General features: G+C 44.2%; 1 protein-coding gene and 1 pseudogene across 1 annotated transcript; both read left to right on the forward strand.

Moving 5' to 3' along the window:
• Positions 1-213: 213 nt before the first annotated feature.
• On the forward strand, positions 214-6579 carry LOC136456617 (protein PAT1 homolog 1-like; annotated as a pseudogene).
• Positions 6580-7575: 996 nt separating this feature from the next.
• Positions 7576-11965, forward strand: LOC136456618 (lipoyl synthase, chloroplastic). The gene is made up of 7 exons (XM_066456529.1): positions 7576-8078; positions 8233-8414; positions 8611-8701; positions 8798-8955; positions 10929-11100; positions 11201-11311; positions 11513-11965. Exons 1-7 carry the CDS (start codon positions 7776-7778, stop codon positions 11591-11593), a joined length of 1098 nt encoding a protein of 365 aa, XP_066312626.1. The 5' UTR covers positions 7576-7775; the 3' UTR covers positions 11594-11965.
• Positions 11966-27083: the final 15118 nt, after the last annotated feature.

Here is a 27083-nt window from a genome sequence, read left to right on the forward strand (position 1 = left end):
AATGCCAAATCCACACCCAATACCACCATTAGTGAGACAAACAATCATAGAGGAGAGAGAAAGCATGGTACTGGAGCAGCACAGAGCTAGATTAGCAGCCACACCAAAATAATAAAATAAAATAGACTAAGCAACTGTCTAATTAAAAAAAAATGCATCCTATAGAAAGAGAAAGAGAAAGATAAAAGCACCATTCACACATACAAATAAAAAAGAGATAGATAGGTGAGAATGAGATAGAGTGACAAACAAGCCAGACTGAAAGCCCTCTTCCTCCCTCCCTCGTGATCTTATCCCTTCTTCAGCATCTCATATACCACTACAATTGCCAATCTCCCTCTAGTTGCTCCACTGTTACGACTACAATTGCCTACTACCTCTCTCTTTCTTCTTCCCTTGATGTGCCTCGGAATTTGAGATCCTATTTTTCAGAAGCCTGTTAGTACTACCTCGAAGGGGAAAAATCAATTCTTTTTCTCTATAGGTTTCCATCCTATAGTTTTCTTTGGGAGTCATAAATTCACCTGCCGCGTCTAGTATTTCGGAAATATTTTGTATTTAAAGCAGGAGAGAGGGAGAGGAGAGGGAGAGAGAGAGGGGAGAAGTAAGCAGCAGCCGAGGCCGAGCTCTCTCTCTATTTCCCTCGCCCAGCTCTCAGATCCGAAGCCCGGAAGGAAATCGCGCCAACAGGCCCTAGCCCCAGATGCGCGCCGCCGCTTGCTACCGGCGCTGCTGCTACTGCTTCTAGGGGTCCTGCGGAGATGCTGGGCGTCGAGCCCGAGGGCAGAGGCGGCGCGTCCTCCTCCGCCGCCGCAGGTGAGGCTCCTGGCCGCTGAATCCGCTGCGCTGGTGGGTTTCTTGCCGCGTTTGGTCTGGTTGCCGGTTCGTTCGGTTGTTGTTGTTGGTTGGCTGGTTGTTGGTGCTGTTCGGGTCGATTTGGTGGGTGCTCTGGTCGGCGCCTCTGTTGCGGTGTTTCTGATGCGAATTTTCGGGCTCCGATGGAGAATTGTTCCAGTGAGGCCTTTGGGTTCAAGAATATTAACAAAAAAATCGATTTTGTCTGTGGGAATTGTTTCCTGTGATGTTCTTGCGTTTAGTTCGTGGTTGTTGCTCTTGAACAAAGTCGTCTCTTGCCGATGCTGAGATGATCTGACGTTTCTTGCTGCAGAGAATTTTGACGCTGAGCAGTACGCCTTCTTCGGGAAGGAGCCACTGGACGGGTTCGAGCTCGGGGGCTTGGAGGAAGCCAGGCAGTGATGGCAATGGCGGTGGATTCGGTGGGCCAGATGAGGGGCTGTACCGGCTGAACTCTGTTGGAGATGAGGTGCAGATTCCAGAACCATCATATCTACAAAGTTGCCCATATTATTTCTTTATAAATTGTGTGCCTCCCGTTCCTCGTTTGTGCGTTTGGTTCCCATGGATGCTTTATTTCTTTCTCGGTACATGTCAATTTTTGCATGGCCTGACTGATAGTGGAAGATTAGTGCGGGGAGCAATCCAGAATATATTCCTGTGGGCCGCAAGGGCAAAATTTAGTGGAATTGAGGTTCACATTAGTAGTGCTCCAAAATTTAGTGGAATTGAGGTTCACATCCAGAATATATTGTGTGCTTGGTCGTAGGCACCCTAGATGTGTTGAATAAATGGTTTTAAGTTTGCTTGGTAGCACAAGAGCTTCGTTATTGGATTGGGTTAGCTTCGTTATTGGATTGAGTTGTTCACGACAGAGATGGAAGAAGAGTATTCTTGCACACATCATTTTGTTGGATTGTTAAGGCACTATCGAGAATAACTAGAACATTGTAGATGTTGTTTTTTAGGAAAGGGTAGTAACACTGAATGCTCTATTTGGATGAAGTGACAATAATGAAATAAATAGTGTTCACAGTGGCCTTTCTTGAGATTTTGGTGTGGTTGAGCTTCTGGAATACTTTTCATTGTGCTGCTCCACCCTCAAATATTTTTTCAGGCACAAACTGACTTATCTTCTGCATTTTGGGATCCATAGTTGATTGCGACGATAACCATAAGGCTTTGTTTTACAATGAACTGGTTCCAAGTGTTGACGATAGTGCTACTTGTTGAAATGTTGGTAGCTAATGACAAATTAACATATCCAACTTTTAGTGGGTACGAGTTAATTACTTGGAATTAAAGAGCACATCTGAAACTGTCACATGGCGTTAATTATGATGATCAAAGTCTACATACAGTATTTAGTGATGAAGTAGCTGTACTGTTCAATCTTTGAAGCTGATGTTCTTTGAGAGGTGCATGCATGTGTAACTGGGATCGCTCCCTATACTGCTGTGCATGACACTTTTTTAGTGCTTTGATTTCTTTTCATTCTGAATTCTGAAGCTCAATATTTATACCCTCATGATATGTTTCAATCCCAACTATTGTGCTATGCAGACTGACGATCTGAGTAACTTGTCTGACATTGATGATCTTGCAAGCACCTTTGCTAAGGTATGTTACTTGTTTTGAGATTCTTATTTGGAAACTTAACTTTATCTGGCTTTGGTGTATTTGCTTTGATGAGTGTATGCTCCCTTTTAATAGCAGATTTTTCTGGGCCCGGTTATATGAGTAGCTAGCTCTCATTCAAATTTGTATCTAGGTAATTGAAACGATATGAGAAGAATGGTTATGCATATTTTGTTAATTGAATCGATCTGAGTTCTGAATGGAACTTGAGACCATAATTCAAATGCAACCTTTATGCTTAATGATGTCCATTGAAGTTTTCGCTATCGCCATAGTTAACAGGCTTTTATTAGGCGATGTACCAGTGAGGCAGTGCCCCCAGCGGGACTGGATGATGACACAGCTTAAACACATGTTTGCACTTCTGGCATGACAATGATATGAATCATGACCTACACTTTTCAAATCTTAGGCACCAGTTAAAGCTGTTTTGCCCCTATATCCGTAGGCTGTGGCAATTGAACATGTTTTAAGGATGATTTTTTTTTTTCTGAGGGTAATCTTGTATTGCTTCCTCATGGATTGGTTTATGGATGGCTTTGTTTTAGCCTTTCCTTTTGTGCTTGCTTGCTATTATGTTTTCTTTCTGTTACTTGGCACACCCTGAAAATTCACACTTTTCACTGGCAGTTGAACCGAAGCATTAGTGGAATCCGGAATCCTGGTGTTATTGGGGACAGGAGATCCATTTCAAGAGGAAGTGAGTGATATTTCTTCCCTTATGGCATGTTGCTCTGAAGTTTAATACTATGGTGTTTATGTTGTGGTATGTCTGGTCTGAAGTCTGATGCTCAAACTATAGTGGTTTCAGAATTGTCAGTTCGTTGTTGACTATATGTTCTTTCTGCTGTGCCTCATCGTTTGATTTTATATATATATATAATATTTTTTGTGTAATGTTTAGCCTGGGTGAGGTAAGGAGTCTTCTTTGTATGGGACTCTTTCCCTTTTTTCTCTATTTAATACAAAGATACACATCTCTCCTGTGTGATCGAGAGAAAAAAAAATAGCCTAACATGTGTAACTGTGAATTTGAGGGAATCTTTATTGTATCAAGAGTCTGACATAATTATTGCCTTAAGAATTTTCTTTGCAGAATTTTCTGTCAGATAATCAGATTTCATATATGCCTAAATTTCAATTTGTCACTGAACAATGCAATATCCTTTTCAGGTTCTTTAACTGTTGACTGGGCTGAGGATGTGGAGTTTTCAAACTGGGGAGATCAAGACATATTTGAAAATGGGGAATTCCACGAAAGTAAAAGATGGTGGTCATCCAATTCTTCAGTTCAGCAAGGGGATTCCAACTCCAGACCACTAAGTCGAACATCTTCCTACCCTCAGCAGCCACTGCAGCACCGGTCAAGTGAGCCTATCGTTTTACCAAAGACATCTTCATTTACCTCATTCCCACCACCTGTTGCTGGTGGTGGTAGATCCCCTTACTCTGCTCAAGGCCTTACACGTCATGGGAGCATTCCATCAATTGGTGCTGGGCTCCAAATGGGTTCTCCGAGCATGTCACTTTCTGCTTCTCCATACCATATGGTCGGACCATCTCATGGTCTGCCATACACGGGAGGAATGCCTTACGGTGCTCTTAACCTGCCTGTAAACAATCTAGTGCAAAATGACTGGTCGAACCATGGTAACCCTTTCACTGGGGAACATCTTAATCTACTGCCCAACCTATTGCACAAACAATTATCACTTCCTAATAGCCCAATGCCGTCACTCCTATTTTCTCAGCATCAGCAGAGATTGGCACAGGTCCAATCACCCCATCAGAATTACCTCAATATAACTCCTCACCTGCTATATGCCCATCACTCTGCAGAGGTTACAGGCAGGTTTGATTCTGTTGGCAGTTCTCATTCATCAAGAGACAAGAGATCAAGGTCGGGGAGGGGAAAGCATAGCACTCGCTTCTCTCAACCACCATCTGATACTGGTAGCCAGAATGGTGACAGCGGAGGTATAAAGTTTAGATCCAAGTACATGTCATCTGAAGAGATTGAATCAATCTTAAGGATGCAGCATTCCGCAAGTCACAACAGTGATCCTTATGTTGTTGATTACTACCATCAAGCTTGTATGGCAAAAAGGGTTACCACTTCTAAGCAAAAGGCCAATTTCTCCCCAACATCAATGAAAGATATACCATCCAAATCTCGATCCAGCAGTGATCAGCACACATATCTTCAGGTTGATGCTCTTGGAAGAGTATCTTTCTCTTCCATACGTAGGCCTCGGTCTCTTCTTGAAGTTGACCATCCTTCATCTGCTGATGGCTCTCATGATCAGAAGTCTACTGTGAGGCCCCTGGAGAAAGAACCAATGCTTGCAGCAAGAGTCACTGTTGAAGACGCCCTTTGCCTTCTTCTTGAGGTTGATGACACTGACCGTCTGTTGCAGTCTAGCCAGTCGCAGGACAACATTTTCCAACTGAAGCGAAGACGGCAAGTCCTCCTGGAAGGTCTAGCAGCATCACTGCAGTTTGTTGATCCTCTCGGACCCAGCAAATCTGGTCATTCATCTGGGTTAGCCCTGAAGGACGATGTTGTTTTTCTTCGCATTGTTTCTCTGCCCAAAGGACGTAAGTTTTTAGCACGTTACCTTCGGCTTCTTGTCCCTGGCAGCGAGTTGACCCGGATAGTATGCATGGCTATTTTTCGCCATTTGAGGTTCTTGTTTGGGGGTTTGCCATCAGACTCGAGTGCAGCAGAAACTACAGTTGCTCTTGCGAAGGCTGTTTCGTCTTGTGTGCATCACATGGAACTTGGTGCTCTTAGTGCCTGTCTTGCTGCTGTTGTCTGTTCATCTGAACAGCCACCCCTGCGCCCTCTTGGTAGCTCTGCTGGTGATGGGGCTTCTCTAGTTATTAAATCAGTACTGGATCGAGCAACTGAGTTACTGACTGATCGCCATGCTGCAGCCAGCTACACTGTGCCAAACCGTGCTCTCTGGCAGGCATCGTTTGATGCTTTCTTTGGGCTTCTAACAAAATACTGTGTCAGTAAGTTTGAAAGCATTCAGCAGATGTTTGGCATGCAGGCACCAAGCTCGGGAATTGGACCTGAGGCTTCCAAAGCTACTAGTAAGGAGATGCCTGTTGAGCTACTTCGTGCAAGCCTTCCTCATACAAATGAGCAGCAACGCCAGCGGCTTCTTGATTTTGCTCAGAGATCCATGCCAGTAACAGGTTTCAATCCCTCGGGTGCTAGAGGTGGGCACATCACTTCAGAATCTGTTCCTGGTTGATGTAACTGAAGGAGACACACAAGGGCAAAGAGTCAATGCTTTTAAACATTGATGAGATGGTCTTCAGTTGATAATTATTGTATCTGAAGACATGCATGCCCCATTATAAGTTGTGAGCGAGCTTGGAGAAGTTCCATTTGCTCAGGAAAGTAGCCTTCACTTCAGGTTGTGACGTAAGTTTAGGTTTCAGACTTCAGAGTAATTGAATAGACCAGTGAAATCTCCCTTATGTGGGTCATTTAATATAGCACCCACCTGATGATATTATAATAGACTATGCATGTACGTACCTATACTGTTGTAACTCTGTGCAGTGTTGAAACTGGTGGTCATGGGGCAATTTAGTTTTTAACATTTATCTGCTCCAGCGAAGAAGACCATAGTGGGCGTTGTTTTTAGCCTGAGAAGACGACCTCTGGTGAGCGGGCAGGCACATTTGCATTCCTACCAGTTTAGCAGTGATTGTACAGGTTGGGTTATCAGGGACTTTCTGCTTGTTATTTTTCACGTGTGGAAGGTGCCCAGTATCAGCTGTCAAAGTATGTGGGGGTGGTTTAGCGTCTTGTTTACTTAAGTTAGATCAAATTGTGTTCGAACAATGGAGTACTCTTGTTAGGCTTCGGTAAAGATACATTCTTCTAGTTGGCCTTAAGTCGTCTAAGGTTTCAGATCCAGATGCCCACTGATATTGTTATAGTGGAATACTGGAACAGGAAATGTACCCTTTTACATTTCTACAGTTGATGTTCTTCGTAGGTCATTGGACTGGTTTGCTCATTTACTGGGTATTTATTTATAATACTGACATACTGTTATTGAGCTACTCCTGAGTCTTGGGCTCTTGGCCGCTAGTCTTTGTGCAAATGTTTGCTTTGTTCTTTTTGTTGATTATTTGCTGTCAGCCTTCATCATGTTCCCCTATATTCCTAGCGGAGTGTGGAGCCGTCTGCATTCGCGAACTGTGCTGTTCCAGCTTGAACCCGTTCTTTTCAGAAATGCTAATTGTCAGCTCCATTATATGAAAATATTGATATTATTATTGACTGTTTCGTTCGTCTGAATCACTAAGTTGCAGTTGCTCTATTGTTTAAAGAATTGCATTTGCATGCAAAAGAAAAAGGTATGAATTGATTCTCGTTTCATCCTGTTGCGCTTAGATTTATCTTAATAGCAGGGCATAAAAGGTTGCCTAGATGGATATGACGCTCATACCGTGATCAAGTTCATACAGAAGGTTGTTCAAATAATCACATCTGATCTGAGCATCCTTTGTAAATGTCAGGAGTTGTTTGGAATTGAACAAAAAAAAAATCGTTTGATTCCCTAGCACTAGAAATCCAGGGTAAAATCCTGCATTTGCTGGAGTTAGCGCATTCCAAGTGGCGCTAAACTTGATCAAATGGAAATTAAGCCTCCAACACCACAATTCTACAAACGTTGTTCAACCAACCGTGGCCTCGTTTAGGGCAGGCTCGTAGCCGTATCTTCCAATCTCTGAGATACTGACCTACCAACACACACATTTTGACCCAATTTCTCGCAACGACGACAAAAGCCAGGGGCCTGTTTAGTTCCTCTCTAAAATGTCAAATTTTTCAAGATTTTTTGTCACATCGAATCTTTGGACACATGCATAAAGCATTAAATATAAATAAAAAATAAAACTAATTACACAGTTTAGACGAAATTCACGAGATGAATCTTTTAAGTCTAATTAGACTATAATTAGATACTAATTATCAAATAACAATGAAAATACTACGGTATCATTTTGCCAAAATTTTTGGCAACTAAACTGGACCCACGAACAAGCAGCAGCAGGAGCCAGGAAGGCAGGCGATCAAAACCCAGCCAAGCAAACCAACCTTGGTATCATCGCCGGCCTTCCCCTGTTTGCTCACACACAAGGGGGAAAACGGGAACGCTAAAACCTCACCGCTCCGCTCCGCTTGGAACCCATCGCCTCCACGGACCACGGCTACACACCGCACCACGACGCCGCGTCCGATTCCGCCGGCAATGATGCAGAGCTCGCTCGCGCGGCCGCCGGTACTGGCCGGATGCGGCGGTAGACGGGGCCACGGGGCCCCACGCGGCTCGGTATCCGTGGCACGGTGCCGCGCTGAGGCGGCGCCGACGGTGGGGACGGCGTCTAGGGCGCCTGCGGGCCCGTACACCGGGAGGGACCCGGAGGTGAAGAAGCCCGCGTGGCTGCGGCAGCGCGCTGCGCAGGGGGAGAAGTACGCTCGCCTGCGGGAGTCCATCGGCGAGCTCAAGCTCAACACTGTCTGCGTCGAGGCACAGTGCCCCAACATCGGCGAGGTACGCACACGGATGCCTCCCTCCGCGTGACGCACATCGCGTCAGTACCTACCCGTCAGCCTAGCATAAGCTGATCCGCGCTATTTGTGCGAGAGGAGCGCGCTTTGGTTTTAGTGTTGAGTTCTGACGGAACCGGTTGCTTTGGGGGGCGCAGTGTTGGAACGGAGGTGGAGGGGCCGGCGGCGAAGGGGACGGCATCGCGACGGCCACCATCATGGTGCTTGGTGACACCTGCACGCGCGGGTGTCGATTCTGCGCTGTGAAGACCAGCAACAAGCCGCCACCGCCGGATCCCCTGGAGCCCCTAAACACGGCTTTGGCTGTTGCAAGCTGGGGGTATGATCTCTAGTAATCCTGCCTGACTGATCATCCTGCAGATTAAAAACTAATCTATGCAATTGTAATTGGCGATATCAAAGTAGACATAACACTTAACAGTGGATTTTTACTATAAGTTGTATGTTAATCACTGTTCATTTGCTGTTTATGTGGTTGATTACATGGCTGATCTAAGGAATGCTGTTCTTTCCAGAGTAGATTATGTTGTGCTAACCAGTGTCGATAGAGATGACTTGCCTGATGGTGGAAGTAGCCATTTTGCTCAGACAGTGAGAGCTTTGAAGGTCTGCCTTATCCCATGCGTTTTTCTGTGTCTTAGTTTGTTAGAATTTGAACTTGGGTAAATGTTCTGGCTGATGTTTTCTGAATTTTCTCTTCAGGAGCTCAAACCTGGAATACTGGTGGAGTGCTTAACCTCGGATTTTCGAGGTGACCTGGAGGCTGTTTCATCTTTAGCAAACTCCGGCCTAGATGTTTATGCGCACAACATTGAAACTGTGAGGAGTCTACAGAGGATTGTGAGGGATCCCCGGGCAGGGTAATGTGCTTCAGTCATTTCAGTGGCATAGTATTGCGTTTCTTTTAGAATTTGTGAAATCTAAACTCTGAAGTACAGTTAACTCAATTTCCACGTGCCATTGACCCCTAGAGATTACTATCCCTTGAAAGTTCTAAAAAAATAATTTAAAAAAAAAACTCGACCTGCGGGGGGTTATGACGGCCCCCGGGTTTTTCCTTTAAGAAGAAGATCTTCTCACACAGATCGAGAAAACCCCCGAACCCCCGCCCCCATCCTGACGCAGGAGGTACCGTTACCCTGTGAGAACCGGGCCGGGGCCTTCCACTGCGCTTTGGCACATGGGGACGGGCGAGGGGATTTTTTTAACCTCAGCCTGAAATCCGCTCCCACGGGGAGTCGAACCCAGGACCTGAGGAGTGCCTCTGGGTCACCTAACCGTTTGAGCTAGGCGCCCTTTGGCTAAAAAAATAATTTTAAACAGTCTAAGTTCCAGACTTTTGGTCATTTATTTAACATTGTGGTATTCTCAATTGCAAAATGTTTATTCCACTTGTACATGTGGGTGCATGTACTATTACCATCATCAAATGTTCCCCGAGTGACACAAGCTTCAGAAATTGAAATGAGCATCCCATCTTAGGTTCATGGTAATGTGCTTGTGTGAATCTTGAGGGTCTCTGGATACCTAAGAGACTTGATGTACCTACATATACAACTAGAGCTCGCTTGTTGAAACTAGTTCCATTTGTTCTACTTCATCCATGGAGTAGCATAGTTAAAAAAATACTCAACCAGGGGGAGAGACGTCGCCCTGCTTTTTCCCTTAAGAAGTTTGTGCCAGCCTTCGAACCCGTACTGGTGACACGGGTTTCATCGAGTCCTGGACTTAAATTGTCTAACCAGTGTAACTCAAGAGAAGTTGGCATGGAGTAGCATGGTTATTTTTACATCCCTTATTCTACAAGAATAATCTACCATGTCCTGGATGAAGCTGGCCTAGCAAAGGCAAACAAAGTGTTGTACCTTTTCGTTGCAGGATCCTGGCCTTCAGCAATTCCCCAACATAAATGTGGTCAGGTGGTCGTGTTTTTTTTTTCCCTGGGACAGAAGGCATAGTCTGTTTTTCTGAGTGTTGTGTGTGGGGGGTACCTCAGGTCCGGGTTCTTCCTAATCTTGACTCGTTGTATCTTTTTTCTATCTTAATGAAATGGCACGCAAGGGTAAGGCTTGCCACTAATACCCTTCCCCAGACCCCGCACAGAGCGGGAGCTCTCTGCACTGGGTACGCCCTTTTTAATGAAATGACACACAACTCTCCTGCATAGTTCAAGAAAAAAAAATGTGCATTTGCAGTATGATCAACTCAGGCTGATTAGATTCCAAAAAAAAAAAAAACTCAGGCTGCTTATGCGTTTTTGTTTGTGGGCCAGTCTTAATAGTTAAATCCATTTTCCTGGCAACCATGAATCTAAACTTGATCCAGTTCCACCGATATTTATCAATTCAACAATTATATTTCTAATTAGCAAGCTGCTGCTGAAGCAATAACAAAGCATGCATGAATGTGTTGTGTTACACAACATGTGAAAAGAAACGGATAGATATATTATACACAATACAAGCTTAAATTAAGAACAAAGTCTTAAATAATTTATTTCATAAATTCCAGGTTGTGTTTCTTTCTAGTGTTAGTTTGTAGTTGTTGAATGGATTTCCTTTATATGGCTACTAATTTTTTTTAGATAATAAGCTAGCTAACATGCCATTGGGGCCCAATTTTCATGAGTTCATCTGGCATGCTATGTTCATTTGAGTATATTTGATATAACTATTGATCTCAACACTAGTGCTAATGTTGATGGCATTATTCACAGAAAATTATTAAACTAGTATCTTCTGGCAATGCCCAGCTAACCTTTGTACTTTGTTCTATCTGATGAATCATGATCTCTGACATTGTAAACATCTCTTCTGTCGCCTCATGTTTACAGGTATGATCAGAGCATGGCAGTTCTCAAGCATGCAAAAGATTGCAGGGAGGGAATGATTACAAAGTCTTCTATCATGCTTGGTCTTGGAGAGACTGATGAAGAAGTGAAACAAGCCATGATGGATCTACGGGCAATTGGTGTTGACATCCTTACTTTGGGCCAGTACTTGCAGGTTAGCTCAATGCCCGCAGCACTTATTGAATCTAGATATCCGAATCTAGATATCCTGTCATCCCTTCTTGTTATTAACATTGGAACTATTGGTATCACAGCCAACAGAAAGACATCTAACAGTAAGAGAGTATGTGACTCCCGAAAAGTTCCAGTTTTGGAAGGAGTATGGAGAATCGGTCGGTTTCCGATATGTTGCTAGCGGGCCCTTGGTAAGTGCTTACATGCAGCTGATTACTCCCTCCAGTTTTACACTCTAAACAGCAAATACCCCCACCCCACCCCCCCAAAAAAAACAATATGCCACCAATGTGAAATAAATGGCACTGTAATGTATAGCTAAAGTACCACACATCATGATACTTCTCATATAAGTAACAAGAACTCACTTTATATCATTTGATTTTTATCAGGTTCGGTCTTCCTACCGTGCAGGAGAGCTCTTTGTCCAAAATTTGGTCAGAAATAACAAAACTGGGTCTTCCAAATCTTAACCAAATATCTTCTGCTAGAGCAATCCATGGGATCGGTACACATTGTATGTTAAGAGCAGCAAAACAAGAGTAGAACAGCGTAATCATCTGGTTCTTCCGAAAGCTGAGACCCAGCTCCTTTTTCTTTTCTTTTCTTTTCGGATAGTAGTATGCACACCTTTGCTCTCTGCAGTAGTTGCCCCTGTTAAAAACGAGGATGCCAATTCTTTTCTGTATACACGAAAAGCTGTTCAAGTATAGTAGCCTGTATGAAACTGTCTCCATGTTTTGGATGATTACACATTGCTTTGTTCATCATTTCATTTGATAAAAAAGAAAGAAAACGAGGAAAGCTGGAGAAAAGAGGATACCGCACTTTATTCTTCGTGTCCATGACCATGGCTTCACTATGAGTACTTGAATCATGACAAGTAGATGAGTTGCATCCCATGATTTATAAGTCATGGCTTATCAGCTAACGAACAGTATTTTTCTCTGCATCAAACCAGCCAACAGTATTTTCAGCCATGGCTTATAAGCCAAACAAGCTCAAACGAACACCTGCCAAGTTGAGATGCTCTGCATCTTCTTCTGCACTTGGTGCTGCGGTGCTGCGCATCATTCATTCCAGTGTGATAAAAGCCATAATGCTTTTAAGTTTCCGAGTCAAAGCAAGGTGAGAGTACACAACTGCACATGATCTTTATCAGTAGCCACAGCAGCTGGATTTTGTTGTTAAAACAAGAATGGAGGCGGGGCAGGGATTTAGCTATCAAATGAGAACGAGACAAGAAATCGATATGCGCAGCAATTAGATCCTGTTGTAAAAGAGCGCAAACAAAACAAGCGTAGCGGGCACTCCTCGCTGCGCCACGCGCGACAAGCGTGCGAATAACCGGAAAAGTGGCGTTGGCGTTGCGTTGGGTCGCGTCGCGTCGCTGCACATGGGGCGCCATCGGTTCGCACCGGTCTGTTCCACTTATCCAGATCTGTATCACTGAAGCGTCGCTACATATCCACAGGTTCTGATGTCTGCTCTGCCCATGAGCTCTAGCGCGGTACCACCACGTAGGCACGATGCGGCGCGGCTTTGCAGCTCTGCCATTGCTGCTGCTGGTCTGGTCTTTGGACTGCGCAGCGGCAGAGGTGGGGATAAGATGAGCAGTATTGCACCGCTCCGTGGTAACGTCAGATCGAGTACCGTGATCTACATGCCGCTCTCATTTGACACGTCTCTACGTCACCGGTGAAACAGTTTTTCTTTTACTTCAGCTCCATAACTCTATCGGTAGTAATGTTTTCCCGTGGTAACAGAAGCAACTGAAAAAAGAAAAAAAAACATAACAGTCGGATAGATCGTTAAATATATTTTCATAATAATTTTTTAGACATACAAATATTGCTAAGATTTGGCATCAATTTAGTAAAACTTAAACAGATTTAACCGGTGCGAGTCTCATAGCGATTTTTTATGGGACGTAGTAGTAATTATCATCCACTGTGTGTGTCTGTGTGTACAGCCGGTCGTAAAACTTGACGGAGCAGCTAGTACGTGCTTTGATGCCCACCTGCTACCATCTTTCCATGTACTAGAGTTCACATCAATTCCTAATGGTGGTGGCCACTCTCGACTTGTCAACTTCACTGATCTGTTGTCCTAACTGGGCCGGGACCGCCGAAAGCTACACCGAAAACGGTAGTAAATCGCCACAGCACCGGCTGTAAAGCTGATAACAATGGCATCCGCCGTTCTTTTTCAGCGAGTTGAATTGATTAAAGGCACGCAATGCGGCCATTGACCTTGCCATTCATCTACTCGTCCCCGTCGCGGTGCAAGCTCGGAGTCGGAGGACATAACTCCAAATCCACAGGACCACGACGCCACACCAAAACGGCCGCGGTCCTCTCCGTAGCAGGCTAGCAGCGGATCCCAACAAGATCTGCGGCAAATTCTGGGCCGGTCCGGGTTCCGCAGAGTCTGCTCGGGCTCACGGGCGCAACGAGTGCCGGGGGTTCCGCAGAGTCTGCTCGGGCTCACGGGCGCAACGAGTGCCGCCCGAGCGGCAAGCGGCGCGCCATTCCCTGAGCCTGGCCGCCTGGGGGCAGAAGCCGGACGCAGGATTTTGCCGGGCCCCGCGCACCACCAAAGCCGTGCATGCCATGCCACGCACCGTCCGGCACCCTACGCGTGCACGGCGCTTCGTGGTACTTGCTCACAGACTTACAGTATGTTTACTCCAGCGAGCTAAGCGCTCGCAGGCGTACGAACCCTGGCTGTTCATCGGTGGCTCCATCTGGACCGTCGGTGGCCCAATCGCCCGGCCAATAAAGGCGGGAAAAGGGGGTGCAAAATTCAGCATGTGCGGTTCCTCCGCCGCGGAGCGCTGGCAGGACGGGACGGCGGGGAGATCCGAACGTGCACCGTTGCCAACGGCTATCCACCTTCGCCCTAACGGTCTCCCCATGCCCACGTTGCTACCACACATGCGCTGCAGCTGCACTGTCCATCCCCTACTTTTATTTAGCAGGCCGGACTCGGGAATCTGAAGACATTCTCCCGTTATCGTCCCTTGTGGCCGAATCATTCTTTCGTGCTTCCCCCGAACCGCGGCCGCCCCATCGCCACCGGCGGGGCCCGGGCGGAGAAGAAGAAAATGACGCCGCGGCGGCGTGCGGGCTGCCGAGCCTGGGCGCGCGCTGGCACTGGAACGGACGAAAAGCGCCATGTGCAGCGCATTTGCAGCGAGTGCACACAGCGGCTGGCTGGTGGCTGGCCGGCCAGCCCACTCACGAAACCACAGTTCACGTAAACAGTGTTTTCAGACAGAACAGTATTTTTCTTCCACAACAATAAATCAGAACAGTATTTTAGTTTATGAACATGCTCTTGCCGATGTGTCCGATCGCCTTCGTATGGCGCATTGCGAGTGCCGTATGTGTATCTGTAAAAAGCTTTCAGAGCCAGGTCAGGTTGGGTGTTGCATGATTCACGCCATGAACACTTGCCGGGCATGATTACGAGGGCTTTAGCCGACTCCACGCAATGATGTGTCGCCCTTTTCCCCCCTTTCTCCCCCAGCCCCGTTTCTTTGACAGGCGCACATTGCGCCACTGCCTCCACGATCATCCTCTTCGTCGTGACAAAGCACGTCTCGACGACTCCGAACGGCGGCGATGATTGCCATTGTAGGGCGCGCTCGGGCGGGCGGCAGATTGTGATGGACTGGACCAGCCCGGCAGCCCGTGTTATCAACAACTACTCCGACCGGCAGCGGCTGCTGTTTTGTTGGGTGAGAAAATCACTGTAGAGAACAGTGGCCCGGCAAGGAAAAGGCAGAGGAGAGAGAGGAGACATCAGCCAAAAGCAGGGTGGTAAAGTGAGCCGTGGCGAGCGTTGCGCTTTTCAAGTTGCTACCAATCAGAGGTTAGGATAGGACCACACGCGCGCCAAAGCATGCAGGCTACCAACTACTACTCAGAATGACAGTGCGCTTTCCTCGGTTTTTATCTGGGTTGACTGTATGCAGCCTGCCTGACGACCTGTGAGCAGTGCCAGTGCGGTGCTGGTGCTGGCCCGGGGAGTGCACGTTGGGCTTGCCCTCGATTAATCTTCTCTATAAAAGCAAGTTAGTTATCATGCAAAAACAATGAGTAGTTTAGACCAGGAGTAAAATCTTAATCTGCTATGCGCCTATGCCTCACACATTAACGTCCAATATGTATTTGAAATGTCAAAGCTCCACTTTTTCTTGTAGTTTTCATACTACGGCCCCATTTGGATGACAGAAATGTTTCAGATTCTCAGGTGAATCAACAGAATCACTGTCAAACACCTAAATAGGTGACATAAACGTTTTGGATTCTCAGGAAAAACGTTTCTTGTTTTTGCAATAGGAATGAGAATCACCCAAATAGGTGTTTCACAGTGATTCTAGTTTATTTGAAGGAGAATCTAGATCAATAGCCAAACGTTTCATCGATTCTTACAGAGTGATTCCTATTTTAACAGAAAAACGTTTCTAAGGAGAATCTAGATCTGAAACGATTATGGGAGAATCTAGATCCCTACCAAACGAGCCCTATATTTGGTATTTCCATCAGAGACAAGTGGGCTGGCACCAGATGGAGCCTTGTTTGATTGTAGGGTTCTCGGTCTTGTGCTTTGGATCCATGAAACTTTTGGTATCAATGATCATTGGATGTGCCACCTTTGGAACGGGGGATCCATGCGAGTGAAAGCGAGAGCATGCACTGCCGGCGGTTGCTGAAGCACACCAAGATTTTTATACTACTCGGCGAGGCGGTGGAGGCGTGGTCGCGTGGAGCAGGAGAAATTTTGTTTCCCGAGAAAGTGCAGTCAAAAAGTGGCAATTATCAAATGGACACGCTCGGTCTTGTGCTCCAAAGCGGGAAAAGATGAAAAACTGGGGCCGACGTCCCAAGCTCCCGAGATCCTAGTATGTGGGTTGCAGTTTCTAGTGGTATTCCTGCAGCGAAATTGTCTGTACTAGTACGGCTGATCAAAAGGGAAAGATTTAAACTGGTTTTGCAGCCACACCATGTCATTGCAGTCTTGACTCTTGCCGAGGCATACAGTTTTTTTTAAGGAAGCTTTTATTAAATTCTCACTGTACTGTGGTGCACTACACAAATAAATAGTTAAGCGATATATTTCAGTGACTATTTGTAAATTAGATAGCCACCTATGCACTGGGAAAAAATAGCATTGACTACATGCACCAACTGTTAAGAGACCATCATAACCATACAATGTGAAGCTAACTTCTACAGAATAGTACGAGTATGTAGCCAATGAGTAATAACCAAATAAATAGCCTGTAGAAACATTTTTTTCTTTTTTTTAATAGCATCATTGATGCTAAGCCATAGTACAGTGACCAACAAGTTGCGCCCACCCTTAATACAAGCAAAGGTTTTAAGTCTTTACTAAATTCCCTTAACCAGACACAAAGCAAGTAATATGCGGTGAGGTTTAGTTATATTTGTGGTCAACGATGAGTCGATGAGGTTCAATTATATTTGTGGTCACCTGAATAATGAACCAATCAACCCGGGCAAAGTGGCAATTAAAGAACATGTCTAAATTTAATATTTGTTAATTCTATTATGTATAAATTTTTTAATCTGACATAATCCATTAGATCATCATAAAATCTAATGTGCATATTTTTTTTTCACTTTCCTTGTTAATCTCATACTCCCTTCATTATGAAATACATGATATAGATCAAAGGTTCAAAATTTGTCCCGAATTATAAAATATTTGTTAGAAATTTAGGCATTTCCATTATCAGTTTAATCCAGAAAAATAACATCAGCAGGTTCGTGACGGCATATATGCGCATGTGTATATCTCTAACGAACGCTACAACATGCAGAGATGACATATAGGTAGATACAGTAAAAGCACATATTACAGTAATCAGAAATATTAGACTATATCCAGCGGAGGGTCCCATGCTGAGGGCATCAGAGGCTCCATTCGCACTAGTTGACATAGTGCGTTGCTCGAAGTCGTGGACCACAGTCGATGCAGGACGATGTTCGCAGTGCAGTCCCACGAATGGATCACCAGGAAGAAGACGTACGTGGACGAGCAGTCGTGGATCGCTCCCCAAAAACATAATCGCCGCACACCCCGTGCAAGGTTCTCAAGCGGGCGAGGGTTCTGGAGGCACATGCTCTCCCGTTGCTCTGTGCGCGCAGAGGTACGGGACGGGGAAGCCTGAAGGCTGCTGAGATGTGGTTTCTCTCGAGGGTGGTTGCGAAAGACGGAGATTTGGACTGACGGAGGACTCAGATATATGGGTGCGACAGGAAGGAAGAGAGGCAGTGGAGAATCCTAGGAGACGGAGAATCGGAAGCGGAAAGGACGGTAACTGACGCAATCAATTCGCCTCCACCATCAAAGGGAGTAACTCCCGTGATAATGTGGATTAAGTGGCAAAAGACTAGCCACGCTCGCCCACTCGCTCGCCGCCCGCCACGCCTCGGCCCATGCCCACGCCCACGCCCACGCCCACGGCCCGACTCGACCGACGGTGGCGGCGGCGGCGCACGCGTGCATGTGGCACACCTTTATCCTTTTATCAACTTCTCCATTTAGATGAATAATTTCCAACCATATAAGATAAGTCAATGTTCAATCAAAATCTCGTATGGTATTAAACTATACAACGCTTAATGTTACGTGCCATATAATTTTATTTGATTTATTAAATATTATATGGGCCAAGCCCATATTATATCCAACAATCCCCACCAAACTCTAGGGTTTGTGACAGAATAGTCTCAGAACCATATTTTTTTTATATACAGTGTTTCGATGGAGACTGTTAAGTTGAACATCCATCTAGGGTAATAGTTTCACTCAGTCACAATTGAACAATGAACTAAGCCTTGAATTGCCAATTTTGTATGAGATGAATGTCACTAAAGTCCTTAGCTGATACTTGGCTGCAAAAGGTATCCACTCTATTTGAAGCATATAAGTCATACTTCAGTACATTTCATGAGTATTTAGATATCACCCAAATCTCATAGACTGTGACCAACAGCCTAACTCATATAGATGTGCTCCTCAAAAGATGTTATGTAGGACAATATCTTTGCTTTAGCAAGCCGCTTGGAACACATTAAGGTAAAAACCAGCCTGCCTTACAGATAGGAAAGATGTGCATCAGAAATGAGTCTTACTAAGGATCTTTCTTCATAATTTACTACTAGCTTGTTTCACCATTCTACTTCATGGGATCTCCGATCACATAAAACAGGTTACCACTATAGTAATTTTCAAGTGGGTCTCAAACCCATCTCTCTTGATGCACTTTCTATCATATTGCGTGACAGACCCTTAGTGAATTGATCTGTTAGATTGTTAGATGTATGAACATAGTCCAACGTTGTTACTCCAGAGTTTCTCAATTTTCTGATAGATTTCAGTCGTCTCTTAACATGCCTTGTGGACTTCATGTTATCCTTAGAACTATTAACCTTCATAATCATAGTCTGGTTATCATAGTTCATAGAAATAGCCGGTATGGGTTTTTCAACAACCGATAAATCCATAAGGAGATCACGAAGCCATTCAGCCTCAGAGCCAACAGTGTCTAATGTTGTGAGTTCTGTTTTCATTGTAGACTTCGTTAAGATAGTCTGCTTGCAAGACTTCTAAGAAACAACGTCACCCCCAAGCAAAAACACATATCCACTTGTGGCATAAAGCTCATCAGCATCAGAGATCTAGTTGGCATCATAATAGCCTTTCAACACTTTTGGATATCCGGTATAACGAATACCATAGCTCATGGTGCCTTTTAGATAGCGCATTACTCTCTCAAGAGCACGCCCGTGATCATCTCCCGGGTTTGACACAAGCCGGCTCAGCTTGCACATAGCAAATGAGATGTCAGGCCTTGTTGCACTAGCAAGATACATGAGCGAACCAATGATCTAGGAATATCTCAACTGATCCTTTGCTATTCTCCGATTTTTCCTCAATAGCACACTAGGGTCATAAGGTGTAGGAGCAAGTGCACAGTCACTAAACCCAAAGCAACTCAACACCTTTTCCATATAGTGAGATTGTAACAGAGTTACCCCACCACCATCTTCTCTCAAAAGCTTGATATTAAGAATAACATCAGCCTCTCCCAAATCTTTCATCTCAAAATTATTAGTTAAAAATTCATTCACGTCCTCGATCACTTTGAGGCTGGATCCAAAGATCAGTATGTTATCAACATATAAGCACAAAATAACTCCTTCACCCCCACCATACCGATAGTACACATATTTGTCAGCTTCATTCATGACAAAGCCAGCAGATGTTAAAGTTCTGTCGAACTTCTCATGCCACTGCTTAGGAGCTTGTTTCAGGCCATATAATGACTTTAATAACTTACACACCTTGCCTTCTTAACCATTTGCTACAAACCCATCCAGCTGATCCATATAGATCTCCTCCTCTAACTCTCCATTTAGAAAAGTTGTCTTAACGTCCATTTGATGAACGATAAGACCATAAGAGGCTGACAGGGAAAGCAAAACTCGAATTATGGTCAATCAGGCAACCGATGAATAAGTATCAAAGAAATCCTCACCTTCCTTTTAAATATAACCCTTGGCCACAAGCCTTGCCTTGTACCTCTCGATAGTACCATCAGGCGTAAGCTTTTTCTTGAACACCCATTTGCACCCTATAGGCTTGCACCCATAGGGACGATCAATAATTTCCCAAGTTCCATTAGACATAACAGAATCTATCTCACTCCGTACTGCTTCCTTCTATAAGTCAGCATTAGGAGAGGAATATGCCTCTTCAATGGTTGTTGGTGTGTCATCCACAAGGTACACAATATAGTCCTTACCAAAAGACTTTGTAGTCCTCTGTCTCTTACTTTTTCTTGTGACTATAGTATCATCCTCTTTAGAATTTTGCATATAGGGTTCCTCAGTTTGTTCTATTGGAATACAATTTTCATGCTCATAGGAAATTATAAATTCATGACTAGTCGTGCTAGGTGCATTTTTCATGGGAAACTTATTCTCAAAAAATGTAGCGTCTCTAGATTCCATGATTGTATCAATAGCCATCTCAGGAACACTTGAGTTTATGATTAAAAATCTACAACCCACGTTGTGAATAGCATAACCAAGAAAGACACAATCAACAGTCTTTGGTCCAAGCTTTCGCTTTTTATTTATTGGCACATTCACCTTTGCTAAACAACCCCAAGTTTGCAGGTAAGAGAGATTTAATCTCTTCTTCTCCCATTCCTCGAATGGTGTAATTTTTTTATTCTTTGTGGGCACTCTATTCAGGACATGGCATGCTGTCAATATAGCCTCACCCTACCATTCCTTAGATAGTCCCATAGTCTCTAACATGGCATTTATCAAATTAGCTAGAGTACGGTTCTTTCTCTCTGCAATCCCATTGGACTGTGGTGAGTATAGTGACGTCCTCTCATGAATAATTCTATGCACCGCGCAAAACTCAGAAAATTCATTTGAGAAATATTCTCCTCCGCGATCGGACCGCAAACGCTTGATTTTCTTCTCAAGTTGATTTTCTATCTCAGCTTTATAGACTTTAAAATAATACAACGCTTTATCTTTAGTTTTTAATAAATACACATAGCAAAATCTAGCACAATCATCTATAAATATCATGAAGTATCGTCTACTATCTTTAATCAATTTACCATTCATTTTACATAAATCAGAATGAACGAGTTCTAATGGTGTCAAGTTCCTCGCCTCAGCAGCCCTATGAGGCTTGCGTGGTTGCTTCGATTGCACACACACCTGACACTTAGACTCTTTAACTAAGTTAAATTTTGGGATTAAATTCAGATTTGCAAGTTGCGTGAGACAGCCAAAATTAATGTGACAAAGTCGTGAATACCATATATTTGACTCATCCAAAACATTAATATTGTCCACCACTTTATTACACACATCATCATGCAAAGATAAGCGGAACAAGCCTCTGCAATCATAACCTTTTCCAACAAATATTCCATGTGTCGACACAACATATTTATTGGACTCAAGCACAATTTTAAAGCCATCGCGATACATCTAAGAAGCGCTAACAAGATTCTTCTTGATGAAGGAGACATGTTGCACGTTCTTTAATAGCACCATCTTTTCTGAAGAAAACTTCAGAATGACCGTACCAGCACCAAGAATAGACGCATGCGAACCATTTCCCATCAACAAGGCTCTAGTCCTACCGACCTGATAGGATGTAAACAAAGAAACATCAGCACACACATGAATATTAGCACTGCTGTTCATCCACCACTCAGGTGAAAGACAAACTGAGAGAACAAAAGGTAAAGAATTACCATACCTAGATGTTCCTCCTCCAGTCTCGCTAATTACCACGTTTGCTGATTTCTTTTCTTGCTTATATTTGCGGTCTGGGCACGCACTTGCCCAATGCTCATTACTCCTATAAACAAAGCAACCTCCACCTTTCTTGTTGTTTTTCTTCTTGAACTGTGCAGTTTGCTTAGGCTTTGCATTGTTGTTTTCTTGCATGTTCTTCTTCTTTTTATTACAAGATGCAAATGAGTTTTTCTTCTGTACCATATTGGCAGCGGAAGACTCAACTCCTTTCCCACGGTTGTCTTTTGCTCTCACCCTCTCCTCGACATCAAGAGATCCAGTAAGCTCAGACACGCTAAACTCTTATTTCTTGTGTTTTAGAGAAGTAGCAAAATCCCTCTAAGAAGATGGCAACTTAGCAATTATACCACCGGCCACAAACTTGTCGGTCAATAAATATAGGAAATATTCTAGTTCCTTTGCTAGCCCCTGTATCTCATGAGCCTGACCGACCACAGAATGGTTTTCAACCATTTTGTAGTCATACAGCTGCTTGATAAGGTACAACTCACTGCCAGCATCAGAAACTCCAAACTTTGCCTCAAGAGCATCCCATAACTCTTTGCCTGATGTGCAAGATATGTAGTTTTCTCATATTTGGGATGAAGTGCACTGATCACGGCGCCTCAAAACAGGTTATCGGTAGCCAAGAACTTTTTCTTCTCCTCAGGAGTAAACTGTTCAGGCTTCCCCTTGAAAGCTCTAGTTTGGTTTTGGTTAATTGATGAAACCCTAAGTGCTAACCTAGTTTATCAAAGTGATTATGAGATAGGTAGCATTACTCCAAGTGATGAAGCAATGGCAAAGATCATGACAATGGTAATGGCATGGTGATGATCAAATGCTTAAACATGGAAAAGAAGAAAGAGAAAAACAAAAGGCTTAAGGCAAAGGTAAAATTGTAGGAGCCATTTTGTTTCGGTGATCAAGACTCTTTGTGAGTGTGATCACATTTAGGATTGATAGCCGTACTATTAAGAGGGGTAGAACTCATATCGAAATGCGGTTATCAAAGTGCCACTAGATGCTCTAACTCATTGCATATGTATTTAGGATCTAGTGGAGTGCTAACACCCTTGACAATGTTTATGAAAATATGCTAACATATGTGCATAAGGTGATACACTTGGTGGTTGGCACATTTAAGCAAGGGTGAAGAAGATAGAGTTAAAAAGGAGTTAGTTGCGCTGGTTACAGAGTGACCGAACACGTCCGGTATGATGACCGGACATGTCTAGTATCTGGCGACAAACTCAGCGGTCGGACATGTCCGGTCGCCACACTAGACGCGTCCGGTGTGAATCAGTAAATGCATTGCTCGGTAGATCAGTTGATCGGACGCTGGCAGCGTCTGGTCCGATGTGACCGGACGCGTCTAATTGTCCGTGAGTGCTTACTGTACTCGACCAGACGCTGAGGCTCAGCGTCCGATTAGTTTTTAACTGACGTGTCCGATTGGCCTTGGAGGCTTACTGGACTCGATTGGACGCTATGGCTCAGCGTCTGGTCATTTGTGTTTGTGCATCCAGTCGTCGGCAGAATGGGCAGCAACGGCTAGGTTGGTTTGAACTAGACACATGGCAGTCTGAGAGCTACCAGACACGTCCGGTAGGCTGACTGGAAGCATCCGGTATTCATGGTCGGAGCGTCCGGTGCATTGTGACCGGAGCATCCGGTCGATGCGCAGTCAGCCAAATATTTGAGCCAACGGCTCTATTTCGTAGGGGCTTCTATTTAAGCCCCATGGCCGGCTCAAGCTCACTCTCTTACACATTTTCATTGACATAGCAACCTTGTGAGCTTAGTCAAAGCCCTCCCACTCATCTCCATCATTGATCCTTTATCTTTGTGAGATTGGGAGAGAATCCAAGTGCATTGCTTGAGTGATTGCATATAGAGTCACTTGGTATTCGTGTTGCGCCGTGGATTTCACTTGTTACTCTTGGTGGTTGCCACCACCTAGATGGCTCGGTGCAGTGGTGGAGAATCGGCACAAGTTGGTGATTGTTCGTGGCCGTCTTTGGTGATTGTGAGGGGAGTTGTACCTTCTCCGACGGAGTGCCGAAAGGTAACTCTAGTAAATTGCTCGTGTCATTGAGTTATCCCACTTGTGGGTAGGTTCTTGCGGTGTCCAATTGTGTGGATGAGGTTTGTGAAACACCTCTTAGCCGCCGAACCACCAAGTGTTGGTCGACACAACGGGGACTAGCGTATTGGAAAGCACATGAACCTCAGGAGAAAAATTAGTTGTCTCTTGCCATTTGATATTCTCCCGGTGATTGATTTTATATTTATCTTGTGATTGATTTATTCCTCTACACGGCGGTATAACCATCCTACTCACTTAATTATATTCTTGCAAACTAGTGGTAGCCAGCTCTTTAGTGTAATTAGATTTAAGAGCTTGCTTTGCTATTTAAGTTTACTTAGTGGAGCTCTTTAGAGTAGAAAATTTGAGAGCTCTTAGTGAGTAGTATCATAGCAAGTTGTGTGTCTAGCTATCATTGCAACTAGAATTATTGGATAGGTGGCTTGCAACCCTTATAGAGTTAGAGTAAGTTTGTATTTCGTTATTTATCATACTAATCAAATTGCTCTAGTTCATTTGTAGATTTTTAAATAGGCTATTCACCCCTCTAGCCATATTAGGACCTTTCACCCTTGTATGGAGTGATAGCAGTTCATTAAAGTCAACCACAGTACCATCTTGACACGCCATATCATGAAATTCTTATCATCAAAATTATTTGGCTTCAAAGCAGCAGCAAAACCACTGACAGAAAATTGTCTAACATTAGGTTTTTTTATTGTTAGAAATTTAGGCATTTTCATTTTCAGTTTAATCTAGAAAAATAACATCAGCAGGTTCGTGACGGCATATATGTGCATGTGTATATATCTAACGAACGCTATAGCATGCAGAGATGACATACATGTAGATATAGTAAAAGCATAGATTACAGTAATAATAAAGATTAGACTGTACCCAGCGGAGGGTCCCATGCCGAGGGCATCAGAGGCTCTATTCGCACTAGTTGACATAGTACGTTGTTCGAAGTCGCGGACCACAATCGATGTAGGACGATGTTCGCAGTGCAGTCCCACAAATGGATCACCAGGAAGAAGACATACGTGGACGAGCAGTTGTGGATCGCTCGCCAAAAACCTAATCGCCGCACACCCCGTGCAAGGTTCTTAAGCGGGCGAGGGTTCCAGAGGCACCTGCTTTCCCGCTGCTCTGTGCGCGTAGAGGTATGGGACGGGGAAGTCAGAAGGCTGCTGAGATATGATTTCTCTCGGGAGCTGTTGCGGAAGACAAAGATCTGGACTGACGGAGGACTCGGATATATGGGTGCGACGAGAAGGGAGAGAGACAACGGAGAATCCCTAGAGACGGAGAATCGAAAGCGGAAAGGACGGTAACTGACGCAATCAGTTCGCCTCCACCATCAAAGGGAGTAACTCATGTGATAATGTGGATTAAATGGCAAAAGACTGGTCACGCCCGCCCGCTCACCGCCCGCCATGGCCCAAAAACCTAATCGTCGCACACCCCATGTAAGGTTCTCAAGCGGGCAAGGGTTCCGGACTCCGGAGGCACCTGCTCTACCGCTGCTCGCAGAGGTACGGGACGGGAAAGCCAGAAGGCTGCTGAGATGTGGTTTCTCTCGGGAACGGTTGCGGAAGACGAAGATCTGGACTGATGGAGGACTCGGATATATGGGTGCGACGGGAAGGGAGAGAGGCATCGGAGAATCCCAAGAGACAGAGAATCGGAAGCGAAAAGAACGGTAACTGACGCAATCAGTTCGCCTCCACCATTAAAGGGAGTAACTTCCATGATAATGTGGATTAAGTGGCAAAAGACTGGCCACGCCCGCCCGCCACGGCCTCAGCCCGGCCTACGGCAGCGCGCGCGCGTGTGGCACGCCTTTATCCTTTTCTTAGCTTATGAATTTAGATGAATAATTTCTAACCATATAAGCTGAGTCAATGTTCAATCAAAATTCCATATGGTATTAAACTATATAACGCTTAATGTTACGTACCATAAAGTTTTATTTAATTTATTAAATATTATATGGGCCAAGCCCATATTATATCCAACAATATTTTGGATTGCTCAACTCTATCCATGCATTTTTTACTTTTAAACCCCATCCATGCATACCTTCTAAGCCCCACCTTGCGCAAAATGACTCCTATAATTGTTAAGCGAAATGACGACATGCAGGCACACTTTTTTAAACTATGCATTACTAGAAAAACTAGAAGCGAGTTGGTATAGATCAAAGGTTTGAATACTGTATTTTTTTTAAACGATTTCAATTTTTATTTTTTGATGAAACGAGATTTGAATACTGTATCACTTGAACTGGACCGATCCATGGTGAAAGCCGGCGCGGATAGTTTGGATCTCCTAGAGCTGCCGTTCTTTGGAATCATAGCTTCAGTCGTAAAGAAACTCGGGTTTTGGTCTCATTTAGACTGAGGTTAGGAATTAGTATTTAGCATTGTAGCGTTTTCGTTTGTATTTGATAATTATTGTTTAATTATGGCTTAACTAGGCTCAAAAGATTCGTCTCGTAATTTACAATCAAACTGTATAATTAGTTATTTTTCTATCTATATTTAATACTTCGTACATGTGTCTAAAATTTAATGTGATAAAAAAAGAGTGAAAAAACTTACGATCTAAACGAGGCCTTTGTGTAGTACAACAACAGCGCACTACCGTGGGAGCGAAGGCTGGAATCAACGAACGCTTTTCGAGGCTGTAGAAAGCCGAGGTCTCAGACTCTCACGGGTCAGGTCTCCCCTGTGGCCTGTGGCCTGTCAGGCTATCACTGACCTCTTCCCGGTGTTCTGAGCTGTCGTGAATTCGTGTTTTGTGAATCCTTCTCTCCAAAGACGCCAACAGGCAACGGCCCAACAGACGGAAAGAGGGATGCAGAAGCACACGATTGACAATTTGGCTACGGTAGTATTTTTTTTATTTAACAATTAGTATTTAATTATAGATTAATTAGGCTTAAAATGTTTTTATCGTGATTTCCAACTAAACTGTGTAATTAGTTTTTTTTGTCTATATTTAATATTCCATGCACGTATCACAAGATTCGATGTGATGACTACTATAGATGTGATGACTACTGTAGTACTTTTTGGGAAAACTTTTTGAAACTAAGGCCTTGTTTAGTTCGCAAAAATTTGGTAATTTGGCTACTGTAGCACTTTTATTTTTATTTGGCAATTAGTGTTCAATCATAGACTAATTAGGCTCAAAACGTTCGTCCCGCGATTTCCAACCAAACTGTGCAATTAGTTTTTTTTATTTACATTTAATACTTCATACACGTATCGCAAGATTCGATGTAATAACTATATTTTTTTAGGAAAGTTTTTTTTTAACTAAACGTGGCCTAAACAAGGCCAAAACATGGAAGGCCGCAGTACACTCAACACAACAGTGGCCACACACTACAAAGTACAAACTGTAGTGTGACTGTGTGAGCAACCGAGCTGAGCGGCTGAGCCGCCCTGTCCAGCCCCCTACACGCTGAAGATTGAGAGCCACTGAGGAAGGGGTTTG

Source organism: Miscanthus floridulus, chromosome 6 (genome assembly GCF_019320115.1).
Source record: "Miscanthus floridulus cultivar M001 chromosome 6, ASM1932011v1, whole genome shotgun sequence".
NCBI lineage: Eukaryota > Viridiplantae > Streptophyta > Magnoliopsida > Poales > Poaceae > Miscanthus > Miscanthus floridulus.